The 18,486-nt window shown below is 35.6% G+C and overlaps 1 protein-coding gene across 1 annotated transcript in view; it reads left to right on the top strand.

Moving 5' to 3' along the window:
- COL24A1 (collagen type XXIV alpha 1 chain) overlaps positions 1-18,486 on the top strand; it is a 413,841-nt gene that overhangs the window by 66,061 nt on the left and 329,294 nt on the right. Inside the window, exons 8-10 of the mRNA XM_047085469.1 lie at positions 9,450-9,494; positions 16,646-16,699; positions 17,934-17,978. Of these exons, the coding sequence (XP_046941425.1) occupies positions 9,450-9,494; positions 16,646-16,699; positions 17,934-17,978 (144 nt within the window). The remainder of the gene's footprint in view (positions 1-9,449; positions 9,495-16,645; positions 16,700-17,933; positions 17,979-18,486) is intronic.

Raw genomic sequence — 18,486 nt, forward strand, 5'->3', positions numbered from 1 at the left:
TTTGAACCACCTAGGTCACTCTAGGTTACTTCCTTGCAAACTGGATCCATGCTAGGACAACCTAGAAAAGTAGCTCGTGTTAGCTCTAACCTGGGACTCCTGTTTCTTTCATCCTTGCAATTCTACCCATGATGTTAGTGCTAGGTGAATTCTTAAGGTCCAGGTAAGAACTTAAATTATTCACTTTGTAAGTGAGAAATCTAAGGTAAGCCCAGAGAGGTTAAGAGAATTTTTCCTGGTCACTCAGAATTATGGCAGGATGGAGAGATAAAACTTACTGCTACAGGATCAACTGTGCTTTTAACTATTCTTTGCATATCATAAGAGATGAACAAAGTATTTGGGTTTTGTTTAACATAAAGTTTATTACATCCTTTTATCTTTAAACTATTTTATAAAGTATCATTATAACTATTACTACTGATATATTATGCGCCATATCCCAGTCACTCTGCTGAGCCCTATTTCTTTTCATTTTAAAAACAACTCATTGAGGGGTGCCTGTGTGGCCAGTTGGTTAAGCATCTGACTCGTGATTTTGGCTCAGGTTATGATCTCACGGTCATGAGATGGAGCCCCACGTCAGTCTCTGCACTGAGCATGAAGCCTGCTTAAGATTCTCTCTCTTTCTCCCTCTGCCCCTCTCCTGAGCTCTCTCTCCAAAGTAAGCAAACCAACAAACAAAAACAACTCATTAAGCCAGACAGTATGTTCACTATGTCATAAATAAGTTAATTGAAGTATAAAAGGGTTAAATCACTTACCCAAGACCACACTACTATTAATTGGCTGAGTTAGGACTCAAATCCAGGCCTGTTTGACACATGACTGCTCTTAATAGCTTCAAATACTGCTTCTCCATTAATTAATTCGTTTGTTAAATCAGTTATTTGTAGGATGTGTATTTCAGTACTGCTGACTGTCCCTGGCATGTGTACAAGAGGAAGTAAAATTTTGCTTTTCATGAAAGCCAAGGGAACAGATATAGTTTTGGATGACAGATAATAATGACTTCATTATTCCTTTTCTCTGAAAGTATCTGGAAATATTAAAATTCTTCTAATATAAGTCGTACTCAAGTAATTTTGAAAATGGCTGCAAGAAAGTTGTGTTGAGAACACTCAACAGCTCATGAAAACTGTTGAGATTAATAAACAGAAGGTTGCTATTAAAAACATTCTGAACATAAGTAATATTGAGAGAAATAACAAAGTGAATAAATTAGCAGCATTGCTGTCTTTTTCCACCTTTCAGTAGATTTTTTAGTTTGCTTCTTTCTTTTTCATTTTTTATCTCTCTCCTCCCAATTTTTTTTTTAACCGGTATCAACATCTTAACAAGCAATGTGTTTCCCCAAATTGACTGGTTACATTGCCTCAACTTAGCCACCTTCATGTAATTTTTATTTTCCTAGGAACTAAAGTATGTTTTTACTTCCCACTCAGTGTCTAAATTTGTGCCAAAAGGCAGATAAGTTGGATCCAGAGTGTATGCTGTGTTGGATGGAAGACAAGAGTCATAATTCTGAGCTTGGACTCCAGATGGATTTAAAATTGTTTTTTAATATAGCAATCAGTTGCTATATTAATGTTGGAAGTCTGCTATTTAAAATTGTAAGAACATTGACAGTGATTTCAATTGGAACACTTTTTGTAGGATCAAGAGGATGAACCAGATGGGAGCAGTTAAGCACATCTTAGCATAAAGGCATATAGCTCACAGCAATGGTGAAATATGAGCACACATTTTAATACGGATTTTTATGAACAGTGTTTGACAGTATTTTTCTGAATATCAAAAATACTAATTACTATGGTTTTTTAGTGATAATTGTAAATCAGTGCAAATTCTTAATTGTGTTTTGATGGAATTATTTCAATTACTTAAAAAGTTTTCCATTACATATGAGGAACACAGTAAGTATCTTTATAAAGTTGGAAAGGAAAAAAGAAGTGAAGCATCAAGTGGAATGCATTGTGATTTATTAGTCACTCAAAAACTTGACAGCTTTTCATAATCTATTTAAAGCAAGGACAGTACTAAGGAGCTACAATAATGCTGAATGTCCATGAGAATGACAATAAAAAATCAGGATTGGCATAAAAAATCTGTGCCTGGAGAGAGAAATAAGGAGAGTTCTGCTGCTCCACAGTTGACTCTATAGATTATTTTCTCCCTTGCCCACTCTCCTTGTAAAACTCAGCAAAGCTACATTGTGCTTTGGGTTGGTTCCCAGTCCAAGTATTGTACTGGACGTCTAATACAAAGGCTGTGCATAGGGTCTGTGCTGTCTCCACTCTTGCCATCTCCTTTCTCTGCAATCCTCCGTTCCCACTAATGGTAGGGGACACTGGGACCAAGGCAGTGCAGTACCCAACTCCCCCACAGGCAAGCCACTGGTTACCAGAGTGGTGTAATTTGCGGGACTTGGAAACTTCCCTGTGTCCAAAGATATTTTCCTCAGTCTGGCTCTTGTGATTGACGTTTTAACATTAAGGATGAGTTCATTTGGCTAAAAGTATTTCGGTTTCCAGAAATTAAAAAAAAAAAATCTGTGTTCTCAGAAAAAGCTGTTATCTGTCATATAACACCATTCTGAAAATTAGTTTATCATATTCTTTTTCTCTGAGAACTAGTTGAGAAGGACTATTACTAGGGTTGACGGGGCCACAGTAGAAACCGGGTACTGATTAAAGGAGGTTAGTGGGTCAGTATTGTGAGGAGGTTGGGACAAAGGTTGGCACAAGTGTGTTGTGTGCGTGAGGGAGGTATGTTCCAAGAAGAAGGGGAAGCGGGTAGAATAGAGAGGTTTGTGTGGTGTTTAATCCTGTAATGTGAGTCCCCTCAAGCTCTCCAGTTATCTGGGATCCTCCTTCAATTTATTTGTGTTTTAAAAAAAATTAAACTTCTTATTCTCTTCTTATTCTTATTTATTGCCTTGCCCCAAGAAGTGCTGCCATTCTCATAGCTATTGATTTCATATTTTTTTATGGTCATATTATCACTATTTCTCAATTTTGCCATGCTTTTCTCTGGTTATTTTGGCCAAAACATGAATATAGGCCTTTGTTTGTATCCCTCAAGGCATTGTCACTATGACTCCTGTAGTGATTGACAAGTTTCATTAGAAACTTGCAACTACCTAATCTGTAAACCAATGCTCTTACATTACAGAAAAATGAAATTTACTACTGCCTTCAAACAACACTGAAGTAGCAGTGGCTAAAGGGAAATATATGAGTGACTTAGGAGTCCTTATGTAGTATCTCAGCCTAGTGTCCAGCACGTATTATTAGTGAGTGACTGAAGGTTGCTGCTTTTACGTTTCATTGATTGTGCCCTTTCACCCAGTCCTAGTGGTCATCTTTCTTCTCTGCTTCTCTGCTTCCCAAATCAGTGTCTCTTCCTGTCTTATTTCCCTGAGGCCTCTTATCAGGATTTCATCCCATTTTAGGTAGGCTGAGTAGAACTATTTAACCTGTTTACTGATCTCTCAGTGGTGTTGCCTTTCACACGATTATATACATGGTCATCCCACCTTCACCTTAACTTCCCGAGACTAGACAGAAGAAAAAGATCCAGGGAGGTTGCTTCAAACAAAAGAGCAGCTTCCTTCCAGAGATAAAATCTGTCAGTAACTCTCTCAAATGCTACATTTATTTTAGTCACATCCTTTTGCCCTGCAGTTCATTCAGAAAACCAGTATTATGTAAATAAGGTATAGTCCCTGTCTTCCAGTAGCTTATGGTCTAAAGAAAGGAAACACACTAAAGTAAATTACAAAAGTGTATTATGCTATGACAAGGGCAATAATGAAGATATGAAAAGGTTATTGTAGGATGTAGTTGAGGGCAGTGGGAGAGTGTTTAGGGAATGGGGAAGGAGGCAACATCTGACCTGCATCTTGAGGATGAGCAGCTGTTATGCTGAGGATATGGTAGTTAGTGGACATGTATGCTAGCTACACAGAGGAGATGGCAGAAACAGAGGCTCGCAGGCAAAGAGCAGTTCCTTGTTCCTGGGTTATGAAGTGTGAGACAGGAGATGTCAGGAGATAAGGCTTGAGGGCTATTCAGGGGCAAACTTATAAAGGAACTTACATCACGTATCACTCACGTCTATTAATTTATCATGTAATAGAGAACTACCTGATGGGTTTTAAGAAGGGGAGTGCCAAAGGCAAATCATCTACTCTCCAGTTTCTTTGGCACTTCTGTGGGCTCTGGAGAGGAATGCTTCTACCTTTCTGAAACCTAAAGTCTATAGAAGGAGGCCCCAGATAGAAAGGTAAGGTGACAATACAGAAGTGGTCTTATGCCTTAGGAGAAAAGTCCTTATCTGAGTGAATATGTGTCTTTTCCATCTAGTGAGGGAAAAGGACTGTTAAAAGGAGACCACTAATAATATATAAAGTTGACAACATGGAGATTTTATCATAAGGTCATTGAGAGTTTTTCTTAATATATATATATATATACAGACATTCCTCACTTTGGATGGTTCAAATATACACAAATTTCAGTTACTATGTTTAATGAAAATAGCACCAGTCTCCCAACAACATGGTTCAAACTTCAGTTACCACAGTTATTAACCACAATTATTAACTGCGATTAATTGCATAAAGTACAAACTCTGCTATAGTCTCTTCAGTCTACAAAACAACATAAACTACAAAAACTACGTAAATAACAGCTATGCATCAAGATCAATGACCAGTCACATCATTTCATCCAGTCAGTTGGTGATTGTTCACTGTGCATCTGTTATTCAGTTCATGCAGACAGCAAAGTATGTAGTGTGTTGCTTCCTTGTCTCTCAGTGATAAACCTATGTGATATGTTATACAAATGGATAATCAAAAGAGGTAACTGACCAGCAAAGATGAAAGTACAAAAAAATAAAGGAATCATGATAACACAGGACTTAAAATTAGAACTGAACATAAATGGAATTACAGAAAAAATAGCTGACCCTAGGACCCTGCTCCCAGTTGAGAGACCCTAGATAATGCAGCCAGAGGAACACAGGGAAGGTTAACTTTTGGACATAAATGAGGAAAGGGTTGTGATGAATAGGAGAGAGATGTCCCAGAAGAGTAACACCAGCAAAACACCCTTCACATTAGAAGAACTTTTGGAACTATTTCATGGCATTGAAAGTACTAAGGATAAAATGTTCAAAGTTGATCCAGAGTTAGAAAAGAGTGTGATAATTTGCCAAAGCACAGAAAATATGCTTGCTCAGTATGGTAATTTATACAAGAAGGCAAGCACCATTCAAACTACTCTTTATAAATTTTTTTCAAAGAAATACTTTAGTTCTCAATGTTTTTAATCTTTTAAATTATGTTGCACCAAATATTAGTTGAACATTTTTTCATTTCCCTACACAATTTTAACTGTCAGAATTTTTAACATTTTGACAAATATTTTTAAAAGTCACAGAACATTTGTAATTTTTCCCATTATTAATATTGCTTTGCATGGTTTCAGCATGGATGGTCAGTTTTATGGGCCTGTAGTACCATATGTCCAGTGAGGATGGCCTGTATATAAGTGGTACCACCAACTTTCTTATGGATAAACATTTTATATATGCATCCAAAATTTTAATTACTTGGGCAAAGTTCAGTATCTACTTGAAATTTCTTTCTTTCCCATCTCAATATTTATGATTTTAATTCTTTAATTGTATCTTCCCCCTCCCCCTATCTCTCTTTCTCTCTTTCTCCCTCCCTCCCTCCCTCTCTCTCTTTGGTCATGTGTGGTTACCTATTGACAACATATTTGTTAGGGGTCAAATTTTTGTTAAAATAAGTATTAACATGAAAGTCTCTGTTAAAATTAGATCCTAAGTCCCATTTGTTATTGTAATTCTTGGTAAGGCAGCTTCTATCACAACAAATATTTAGACAATTCTATGATTTATTATAATGGGTCTTTAATCTATTTTAAAACAGAGTTTGTAAATTTTCCTATTGGCATTCCTTAAGGACTGTGTTCACATTTTTTTTTCAATATATTCATCCAAGAAAAATTGTATGTTGTTATTTACTGGGCTTTTTTGTTATTCTTCCTATGTGAGTTAGAAAACAGTGACTCAAATAATATTTTCAAAAGAGTATACTATAAGCTATTTTTTAAAATAAAATGTTAGGTCCCTAGATTGGAGCTATGTCAAAATTTAAATGTAGGCATTTTTCCCAGGAATTTATTCCCTTTGCTTTTTAAAACTTTACAGACTAGTGTTTAAGTAGAATATAAGTAAGGAATATAGTCACCAATATAGGGAATAGAAGGAGGCCTTTCTACAATTTGTTTTTTTTTTTTTTTTCAACGTTTATTTATTTTTGGGGGGACAGAGAGAGACAGAGCATGAACGGGGGAGGGGCAGAGAGAGAAGGAGACACAGAATCGGAAACAGGCTCCAGGCTCTGAGCCATCAGCCCAGAGCCCAACGCGGGGCTCGAACTCACGGACCGCGAGATCGTGACCTGGCTGAAGTCGGACGCTTAACCGACTGCGCCACCCAGGCGCCCCATACAATTTGTTTTAATATTAAGAGAATTGAGATGTAATATTAGATACTTAGAATCTAATTTGTACTCAGGTTACTCTCAAATCCATTCACGTCTTTCCATCAATTCATTCATTCATCCATCCAAGTCCCTTCATTGAGTAATTAATGAGCACTTCCTATGAGCCAGGCACTATTCTAGACACTGGGGATACCACACTGAACACAATAGATAAGGAACTTCAGTTTAAACTCTATAAGGAGCTCTCCACTGTCTCTCATTCCTCCACTCAAATCTGATTTACAATTATCTTTTACTAGACTATAAAAGCCTCCGACCTGACCCATTCTTTTCCATTTACATATCTCAGAGTCCTCACCTTTGATTTAGATCTTATGGTTGAATCTGCTTTTTCTCTGATATATACATCAGTCTTACTTAAATTCTTCCTATGCCTGGATGGCCAAATTAACTAATAAATATGCCTTTGTTTTTCATTCAATGAAGCTAAATTTAAAAAAAAAAAAAAAAAGCAGTGGCTTTCTTACAGATCCAAGTAATCACAGAATGCTAGCAATAAAAGGAAATTTTAAATAATTTTACTCACTACCATCATTTTTACAAATATAGACTTCAAAGCTCATGATGTAGCTAGTTAGTGGCAAAACTGGAACTAGAACTCAGCCTGCTTGGTCTGTTCTTTATTATTGTTACCAGTGAAAAGACAACCAGAACATTTTGTTTAACTCGGGATCTTCTGGTTGCAAAGAATGGAGAGTTAGGCTATCTCAAGGAAGAGAAAATTCTTTCAGTCCTCCCTGTAGTATTAAGGTAAACAGGGACCCACGGAATCTAAAAATAGGTGCTGTAATGTAACTTGGTCTTATGGAGACAAGCACTGATTCAAAGCAGCTCTGAGTGGCGTAGCTGCCTTAGTCCGTGGATCTTTTACTGTACTTTTCTAGTACTGCTACTCTCTGTTCTTCCCACATCTGCCCTTTTGTGTTATCTCTGAGAACAACTTTCTTAACATAGTTTCTGCTTATTCTAAATTCTGTGTTTATACTTTGGCTTTCTTGTGACATCTCAATTCCCCTTAACTTTTGTGAATCTTTCCCGCTTCAGCCCCCTACTGCTTAGTACCTGAATTTTTCTTTCTTTCCTTTTTAAAAAATAGTTTCATTTAATTAAAAAAAGAATTTGACTGACCCAGCTTGTTCCTAGTTAGGCAAAACTCTTTATTCCGAGTGACTTCATCGCCTTCTGGCCAGACTTTGTATTGGCCTCCTTTAGATCAAGTGTTGTTTCCTGTGGCTGAGATGAGCAGGAGTGAGTTCATGAAGAAAAGATCATGACTGTTGCTGCCCCTTTATTAGAGTCTCTGGATGAGAAACAATCCCTTCAAAGGAAATTGTACATACAGAAGATACCATGTTTAACATGCCTAGTTCACTGTTATAAACTGCTTCAGGAAATGTAAATTAAAGAACTTATGCTTTTTTCATCATGGGCTAGGGGAGGAAGGAATCTCTGGCCAGAAAAACAGGTGGTAGCCAAAGAAAGGGAAGCATGTAGTTAGACTCAAGCATTCACAGAAATAAAAATAAATAAACACTTTTTTAAAAAAAGTAAAAGAGATAAGCCTATGGCAGAGGTTTCTCTACCTATGTGCCTCTTACCTTGGCTTCTTGTTACTCACCTTCCTGACACTTTCTCAGGAGCTGCTTAGCTCCCACCTTCTTAGAGCTGCTGTCTCATCTTAGGGAATCACCAGCACCTTGTTACTGCTGAGGACATTTCTTAGGTCCTATTATAAAAAGTGAAGAGGAGCACCTGGGTGGCTCAGTTAGTTGATCCTCTGACTCTTGATTTCAGCTCAGGTCATGATCCCAGGGTTGTGGGATCAAGTCCTGTATTGGGCTCTGCGCTGAGCATGGAACCTACTTGGGATTCTCTATCTCTTTCTCTCTATCTCTCTCTCTCTTCATCTTCTGCCCCAACTTTCTCTCTCAAAAAAAAGTGACTTAGCTTTGACGATATTTTTATTTGTGGAATCTCAGGTGACATTTGGACGACTGAGAACAATATATCTCATATTTTGTAATTAGGCTGATCTTTATCTTAAAAAAATGTAAACTCAGAGCAAACTTGAGCTAAAAGATTGGGTATATTAGATGCTGTAGGTAAATGAGTAACTTTAATAATGCCATGATTTATGAAATATTTAATTTCTTTGGTTGATCTATCTTGCTGATCTATAATTAAGGTTTGTGCATATCGATGAGAATGTTTCTTTCTTCCTGTCCCTTCTTTTAGCCTTATTTTGCTCACAGATCTTTCTAGAAGAAAAAGGATATTATCTATTTTATATCTTTGGGTATTAATAATGGAGATTAAATACTTGATTTTGGTTATAGTATATGGAAAATTTTTTTGTTACTGATTTTTTAGCTCAATAAAGCCCCTTTTGTCATAGGACCTGTGAGTGGCCTCTTTGATTTGTCTTAGCTCATTCATGGAGTGTGATTACAATGATTTGGATTAGAGAAACTGCCTGGATATGGTCCAGTTTTTCAATAATTACAAATAGATTTTGTCTGAGAGCATTTTGCTTCAGCATTAATAAACTAAAACCAACTGTTAAAAAGCATCAGTAAGATTTAGCAGATCCATTGCTGGATACCAGCTTTATATAAAAGATGCTGTTCTGTATTCTTTTTTCAATACCATGCTACCATTTCAGTTGATAGTAACAAAGAATTCAAATAACGCTCAAATTGAAGATTAGTAAGTAATAAATTAGTAAGAATTAACATTCATTTATGAGAAAACCAAATTGGGGGGGGGGAACCAACTTGGCACCTTTGTTTAGTTTTTTTGCTTGTACGAATTTACTGTTCATAACATGTCTTCACCTTTACCATTGCAGGGTCTCAAAGGCCATCCGGGGCTCCCAGGTCTCCGAGGTGAACCAGTAAGTACTTCGTAAAACTTATATCTTCTACAGTAAAAAAAAGACACACATTCGGGACTCCTTGAGAGATTCTTTTTCCCCACTTATTTAAGATTTTCTTCTCAATTATTTTCAATTTTTAGTGGACAAACTTTTTCAATTAATCACGTTATAGTTTTGTTTTTATTTTTCCCAAACCCCTGATTGACTTTAACTATCTGCTTAACATATTCCAGGACAGCAGTTCTTAAACTTTAAAAAAAAACATTTTTTAAGGGGCACCTGGGTGGCTCAGTGGGTTGGGCATCTGACTTCAGCTCAGGTCATGATCTCATGGTCCATGAGTTGGGGCCCCGCATCAGGCTCTGTGCTGACAGCTCAGAGCATGGAGCCTGCTTCGGATTCTGTCTCCCTCTCTTCCTACCCCTCCCCCACTCGTGCTCTGTCTCTCTCTCTCTCTCTCTCTCTCTCTGCCTCTCAAAAATAAAGAAAACTAATAAAAAATTTTTTTAATAAATAAATGAATAAAAATTTTTTAAGTTTGTTTATTTTGAGAGAGAGAAAGCACAAGTGGAGAAGGGGCAGAGAGAGAGGGAGAGAGAGAGAATCCCAAGCAGGCTCTGCACAGTGAACCCTTGAACCATGAGGTCATGACCTGAGCCGAAGTTGGATACTTAGCCAACTGAGCAACTAGTTCTTAAACTTTTGAGGTTCAAAAGCCCCTCTGAGAATGTCATAAGTGCTATGAGCTCTTTCCCCAGAAAACACACATATTCATGCATATGCATGTACCTGCACATGTGCATACACACAACTGATTAATTTGTATTTTTTGGTTTTTATATTTTCTTTCACACATTTGATTTTTTATACAATTTCAGGGGCTTGCCTATTTGCAAAAGCCTGTCCATAGCTGTTAGTTTCCTGACCCTTGCATGAAGGAATGTAAATAAATTTTAATAAAAATCCAAATTAGAATAGCACATATGCTATTGTCCATTACACACATATTTGAAAGCCAAAATAGTTTGGGAGCCTTGTAGTTTTTAATCATATAATTCTTTGTCTTCCCCACCAGAAAATAATATATATCATAGGGAGAAAAATGAAGCCATTTCTTTTGTTTTCAACACAATGTGTACTAGGTCAGTATGAATAAAGCAATGAAAACTAATTAGAAACTAACTAAGGTGAGGGACACCATTACTGGAGATTCAGCAGAGAGTGTCCCCTACAGTACACTCTGTTCAGTCCCTGAGGCACAATTTTTCAAAATTACTAATTACTAAATATAACAAGTGATGCATGTACCTGTAATAGGTGTAATCTCAGTTTCTTGAATCAAACAAGGGCTGGAAAACTTTTATGCAGAAAAAGTCAGAAAGGCAGGAGGGATTAGTCCCCAGGGAGAAAAAAAAAATCTCTAGAAAACTGCTTTGGCACAAATGTATGAATTCTAATGAAGAAAACCTAATTATTTCACAAGTAAGTAAAAAATTGACCCGCCAGTACTAACGGGTGTTCTCACAGCTGTATAACCTATATAACCTCATAGCTCTATAACCTAGTTCTTAGTATATTTGTTATTGTTTTGAGGGAGGTATGTGTTTTAGAAGCATCTAAAATCAATTTTAAAGGTTGGCAATCGTATTTTGGAATCAGTTATTGCTTTTCATTCTATTTATTTCCAGAAAAAAGGGCAAAATTGGTGTTAACTGTGAAATACAATTAAAACCCTTTTGCATTTTAACTGTGAAAACACTGTAGAAATTAAGAGGATCATAACTAATTTGGTAGGAGATGTTTACTTCTGGAAAATTTATAAATATCTACAAATCGGTGGACAAACATTTGGAAAATAATTGTATCATCTGTGCAAGCTCTAGTAATAGGAACTGCCATTTATTGAATCTTTATTAGCTACTAAACTGTACCTACTATTAACTACAACTTCTAGTACTATAATTATTTATTGAATATTTCCACATGTTAAGTAATTTAATACACACCAACACTAAGAATTATTGCAGTTTACCCACTTTTAAATATATTTCTACACATTGTTCTGTCTTCTTTACACAATAATCCTGTAATCCCGAAATTATTATTCTACTTTACTAATTCTACTTGGTAGCAGTGCTGGGATTCTCAATGAAGTCTGATAGTCTCAGAGTGTTTGCTTTTAATGCTTGAAGTTAGAAGTAGGATTGGGGCAGGTTTCCTATTCCTTATTTCTGCAGGGTCTAAAGATACAACTTTGTGTCTAAACTGCTCCATTCAATCTATAGATTTAAGTGGGCCACATTTTGTTTTTAACACGTTTAAGTGCATAGTGAATTGAGTTGTAGTGTTTGTTTTGAATTTCTTTTGAGCTTCTGTGGTTGTCACAGTGATTTTAGGGTGTGGTTGGCTTAGACATGTTTATGCCATGTAGGATTATGCTGAAGGCTTACTTGTTTACTTTGTTTACTGCTATTCCAGGATAGCAGAATTTAGGCATCCAGCAGAACTCTTTTGTGTATTTCTCTTTGCAGCTGGAATGTCTTAAATCTCTACATGTTGCCTTAATACCCGCTATGAAAATCCATTCAAAGTCAGATTTCCTTTATGTCTTAAAACAGATTGCTTTTTAATAGAGAGCTCAATTTACCTAATTTGGCTAGGAGAGGAATGAAAGGGATGATGGTTGGTTTTAGCCAGACAGTGACCTACAGAATAAAAGCAGTCTTTTAAATCTGTTTCACTTCTTTCTATTGGCATAACCAAATAGAAGGTTTTGTGAATGTCTGGATATAGGCCTGTGTATTTTAGAATTGGATGAGGGATAAAGGAAGCTGTTGTAAATAGACTGGAGCAAATCTCATAATTAGAGATTTAATTTCCTAATTAAATTAGAATTTCCTTAGAGTAATATTGGAAGTTATGTGCACTTTAGCACTATACCAGGAAAGCAGCCTGGGATGGTGGTCTCTGGAATTAGACTTGCTGACTCAAATCTTGGCTTCCCACTTATTGTCTGAGTGACTTTCCACTGGTGACAAATGCTCTATGTTTCATTTTTTAATCTGTAAAATAAATAGTGGTACCTACTTTCTAGGGTCTAGGCAGATTAAATAAGATATTACATATAAAATACTTGAAATTGTGCCTGGCATAAGATAGGTGCTAAATGAGTGTTATTATAGGAATATAATATTATATATATTGTAGGAAGGTAATATTTAGTATGTAAATATGGTTTTGGAAATTCATAGGCCAAATCTCTCCAAATGTAGATAAGAATTTTATTCTGCAGGGGCACCTGGGTGGCCTATCCGGTTAAGTGTCAGACTTCAGCTCAGGTCATGATCTCACAGCTGGTGAGTTCGAGCCCCGCATCAGGCTCTGTGCTGATAGCTTAGAGCCTGGAGCCTGCTTCGGATTCTGTGTCTCCTCTCTCTCTGCTTCTCCCCCATTCATGCTCTACTGCCTCTCTCTCCCTCTCAAAAATAAATAAGGATTCAAAAAAAACAAACAAACAAAAAAAAAGAGGGGCACCTGGGCGGCTCAGTCGGTTGAGCGTCTAACTTCGGCTCAGGTCATGATCTCACGGCTGGTGAGTTTGAGCCCCGCATCAGGCTCTGTGCTGACAGCTCAGACCCTGGAGCCTGCTTCAGATTCTGTGTCTCCCTCTCTCTCTGCCCCTAACCCACTTGCATTCTGTCTCTGTCTCTCTCAAAAATAAACAAACACTAAAAAAAAAAAAAAAAGAATTTTATTCTGCAATTCTCAGAAATCCACTTGTTCACTCACTTTCTGTTAAATTGTCCATTGCCGTGTGTGTGTGTGTATATATATATATATATATATATATATATGTATATGGATGAATGTCTATATGTACATGTACATACATATGTGTATGTATGATATGTGTATGTATGTGTGTGTGCATGACACAACTTTTGTCAGATTGTCTCAGTTCATATCCAGGCTCTGCTGCTTACTCACTGTGGCATCTTGGGCAATTTTCATAACTTCTCTGTATCTTATGCCAAATGGAGGATGGAGAAAATAGCATCTATCTCATAGATGTAGGATATATGTAAAGTGCTTGGCATAGTGATTGACACATAAAAAGTGCTTAATAAATAGTAATTGTTGGAGGAAGAGGAAAGGAGGGAGAAAAATGAGAACAAAATTGAGAGAGATTCTGAGGAAAGGGGAGATAAAGACATATAAGAAGCCTTCATATCTAATAGAATGGGAGGGCAAAAACTTTACCTATGATCCTCCATTTGTCTTTTCCTTGGTCTTCTCTTTCTATAGATTTTCCAAATTTGGGAGCGTTTTATAGTATTTTTCTACTTAAACTGGAGGTAATACTCTTCTGTGTGCTTCGGAGCAGAGGGACAAAGGGCTAGTGTCTTTTATCTGTTTTACAAACAATAAGAAGGAAATGAATTTTACATAATAAATAAGTAATCCATGAAATTTACCTTTGCTGTCACCATTTGAGGTTAGGTAAAGGCAGTTCAACATGTATGCTTCTGGCATTTCCTTGGCTCAAGAATTATTTAACAGATCTAGACTCTGAATAAACTAATGAGTGAATGAATAAATAGTGTATCAATGAAGTAAAAACAAATGGAGATATTTCTTCTCTCTTGATGGTCTAGGCCTGTAGAAGCTTCCTTTCTTATGCCTTTGATTCTCTATATATCAGCCTGCCTTCAGCAAACCTTGTTTGAAAATAAAAAATACAAAGTTGTCATTTTAAAATGAATTTACTAGGTTTGTTTGTTAGTGTGTTATTTGGATAGGGATTGCATTGAATGTGTAGATTGCTTTGGGTAGTATTATGGTGTTATTTTGTTAGGGATTGCTGGTATTATTTGGATAGGGATTGCATTGAATGTGTAGGTTGCTTTGGGTATTATAGACATTTTAATAATATTTGTTCTTTCAATCCATGAGAATAGAATGTTTTTCCATTTCTTTGCGTCACCTTCAATTTCTTTCATAAGCTTTCTATAATTTTCAGCATACAGATCTATTACCTCTGGTTTGGTTTATTCCTAGGTATCTTCCAATTTTTGGTGCAATTGTAAATGGGATCAAATCCTTGATTTATTTTTCTGCTGCTTCGGTATTGGTGTGTAGAAATGCAACCGATTTCTGTATGTTGATTTTATATCCTGTGACTTTGCTAAATTCACATATCAGTTCTAGCAGTTTTTTTGGTGGAGTGTTTCAGGTTTTCCGCATAGAGTATCATGTCATCTGCAAAAAGTAAAAGTTTTATATCTTTCTGCTGTCTGATTGCTGAGGCTAGGACTTCTAGAACTATGTTGAACAACAGTGGTGAGAGTGGACATCCCTGTCGTGTTCCTGACCTTAGGGGGATAGTCTCAGTTTTTTCCCATTGAGGATGATATTAGCTGTGGGCCTTTCATATATGCCTTTTATGGTGTTGAGGTATGTTCCTTCTACCCCTACTTTCTTTAGGGTTTTTATCAAGAAAGAATGGTGTATTTTGTCAAGTGCTTTTTCTGCATCTATTGAAAGGATTATATGGTTCTTATCCTTTCTTTTATTAATGAGGTATATCACACTGATTGATTTATAAATATTAAACTAGCCCTCCAGCCCAGGAATAAATCTCACTTGATCATGGTGAATAATTCTTTTCATGTACTGTTGAATTTGATTTTCTATTATCTTGTTGAGAATTTTTGCATCCAGATTCATACACACACACACACACACACACACACACACACACAATAAAATATTACTCAGTGGTCAAAAAAGAGTGAAATCTTGCCATTTGCAACAACATAGATGGAACTGGAGTGTGTTATGCTAAGCAAGTGAAATAAGTCAGTCAGAGGAAGACAAACATCATATGATTTAACTCATATGTGGAATTTAAGAAACAAAACAAATGAATATAGGATAAAGGAAGGAAGAATAAGATAAAATCGGAGAGGGAGGCAAACCATAATGGGTGTTGGGCATTAAGGAGGGCATTTGTTGGGATGAGCACTGGGTGTTATATGTAAATGATGAATCACTGGGTTACACTCCTGAAACCAATACCACACGGTATTTCAACTATCTTGAATTCAAATACATAATTTAAAAAAAATAAATAAAAAATGAGTTTACTTGGGTGCCTGGGTGACTCAATCAGTTGAGCATCCGACTCTTGGTTTCAGCTTAGATCATGATATCAGGTTCATGGGATTGAACCCTGTGTTGGCTCTGCACTGAGCATGGAGCCTGCTTAAGATTCTCTGTCTATCTCTCTCTCTCTGCCCCTTTCCCCTGCTTGCACATGCTGTCTCTCTCTCTCTAAAACAAAAAAGAAAAATTTAAATGAATTTACTATTCCAGTGTTACTGTTTGAATTTTTAGATAGAGATATATCATGATTGAGGTAATTACCACTCAATATCCATTTCTTAATCAGACTTGCTATAAAAAAAAAGTTTATTTTAGGAAGGAAGAAGAGGTTGGTTCTGAAGTTCACTGCCCCTTTTAGTCTTCTGGGGCTCATGCTCAGACATTAAGGACATCATGCTTAACATGCAAGTTGTTGAGGTAAGAAAATGATTGAGACACGAGACAATATAAAAAGACACTGGTTATTAAGAAGTGTACCAACTCTTGGGGCATCTGGGTGGTTCAGTTGGTTGAGCATCTACTTTGGGTCAGGTCATGTTCTCACGGTTCATGAATTCAAGCCCCACATCAGGCTCACTGTTGTCAGTGCAGAGCCTGCTTCAGTTCTCTGTCCCCCTCTCTTTACCCTCCCTTGCTTGTGCTCTCTCAAATAAATAAACATTTATTAAAAAAATAAAAGAAAGAAATTAATGTACCAACTCTTTCTAGAATAAGTGTCTTATTTATGTAGTGCTGGAATTTTCCATCCTGGATTTATCATTAATAATCAATGTCTCATTTAGAGCCCTAATCTAACAGTTTTATTTACATTTATTTAGTCATTTTGGCTCATTTTAATTTCAAGTAGGTGATTTCAGTCAGATAAACAATGTGTAGGATCCTTGGTCCTTCTGTGGTGAAAAAAATTCTTTCTGAACTTGAATATTATAATTGTGCCAAATTTGTTTCCTTGGGCTTCTTTTGGTTTTGTTGTATTGTTTTATTTATTTTGTTTTTTATTTCAGGGAATTCCAGGATTCACTGGTAATATTGGTTCACGTGGTTACCCTGGCAGGCAGGTGAGGTAACTATATTTATACTTTTCCTTTTATGTTCCTTTGTATTAACGCATTGCACTTTCTGATTTTCAGAGTTAGTGTTCAAATAATAATTGGTTTACTTTTATTAAATAATGAATTACTCATGGCAAAATAATTCAAAATCAAAATTATAAAAATCCTCCAGAAGTTTACTGTAGAAAGTTATGTGTAAAATTGGAGTAGAGTTTTTAAACATGTATGATGTGATACAGTGGAACCTTCAAAATTAAAATGCCCAAGGGTCTAATAAGATTTTAAAACAATCCTGTGGCTGATTTTACAATAGTGCCACTGACTAAAATGAAGTAATGGTAAGAGTTAAGATTGGATAACAAGTATTATTTTTTAATAGCAGAGTTATAAAAACTTGAGACAGTTTGATAGTGCTATATAAACCATTACCAAACACTTTTATCTGAAATGAATTCAAGTCTTTGTATATGGTTTTGAAAATTCATTGTAATTATTTCATATTATTTCCCTCTAATTTATAACTTTATTTCTTGTAGACTACTAACAGAATAAATTTTCTTTCATAGGTTTTCATGAAGGCTTACTCTTGAAATTGATTATTCATTTAGCATACTAAAAAACTATAGTTATAATATCTTTTTTATTCTCAAGAATAAGGGAAATGGAAATGCCAAAAAGTAATCTGTAGTTAACAAAATTCCACATTTTGGGCCTTTAAAAATACATGGAAGGTATTGTATATTACAGTCTTACCACGAAGTGATGATTTATGTTATCTGAAACATAAAATATAAATGCTCAAGCATATGGACATTGATCTGAGGTTAAAATGTATTTTTTTAAATTATGGGAATATATTTTAGATATTTTAACTAGAAGTGTTTTAAAAGAAGACAATTTTCCAATGAGAAATAATTTAATTAAAATTTATTTTTTATATCTTATAATGTGTGTTAATCTACCTTGTTTGGCTGTCTAAAAACATACATACATATATATATTAATATATTATAATTATATTATAATTAATAATAATTTATATATATATATATATATAGTGCCTCTTTTGGTTCTGAAATGCTAAAACTTCTTGAACATATATAGTCTTCACTAAGTATACCTAGTTCTGAATTTTATACTTGTGAAAAATGATACCTCTTTATGTACCCATTTCATTTTATTTATCAACAATGCTTTCAAAATACTGTAGTATGATGATGATGTCTTTTGTTCACACTAGGGTGTAGCTGGACCAGAAGGTAATCCAGGTCCTAAAGGTATACGAGTAAGTAAGCATTTTCATCATTTTGTAAGCGTGCTTGCATACAAGTAGGATGAAATATATAAAATAGTTATCAGTTTCACACTTGTGTAGGAGCTTTGAATATAATGACAGTTTAACCTAAAAAGAAGTTCATTTGTTTAACAGATACATTCACTGTTAATGGCAACAGAAAACACTCTTATAGTAGTTTTACATCATTCTTTTCTATACTTTCTGGCTCCTAGCATGTCTGGTGTGTTAGAATATACTCTATAGTATAATTTATATATGAAGTCTATAGACCTAAGAAATCATGATAAAAAATATGAAGAGGAAACAAAATTCATATTAATTTCAAGGCTGAGATAATATGATGCAAAAACTATCTGGAGTAAAAAATGTATATATCTGAAAAGAAGAAAATAAGCTTATCATATCGAGAATATACCACTGTACTTCTGAACCATTAAGGAGTTTTGTTAGTCACTTTAAATCATTAAGGGAATAAAAATAATTACCGTGATATCTT

This window comes from Lynx rufus, unplaced genomic scaffold (genome assembly GCF_022079265.1).
Source record: "Lynx rufus isolate CCGP_SWC_20201006 ecotype Redwood Valley unplaced genomic scaffold, mLynRuf1.p SCAF_2, whole genome shotgun sequence".
Classification (NCBI taxonomy): domain Eukaryota; kingdom Metazoa; phylum Chordata; class Mammalia; order Carnivora; family Felidae; genus Lynx; species Lynx rufus.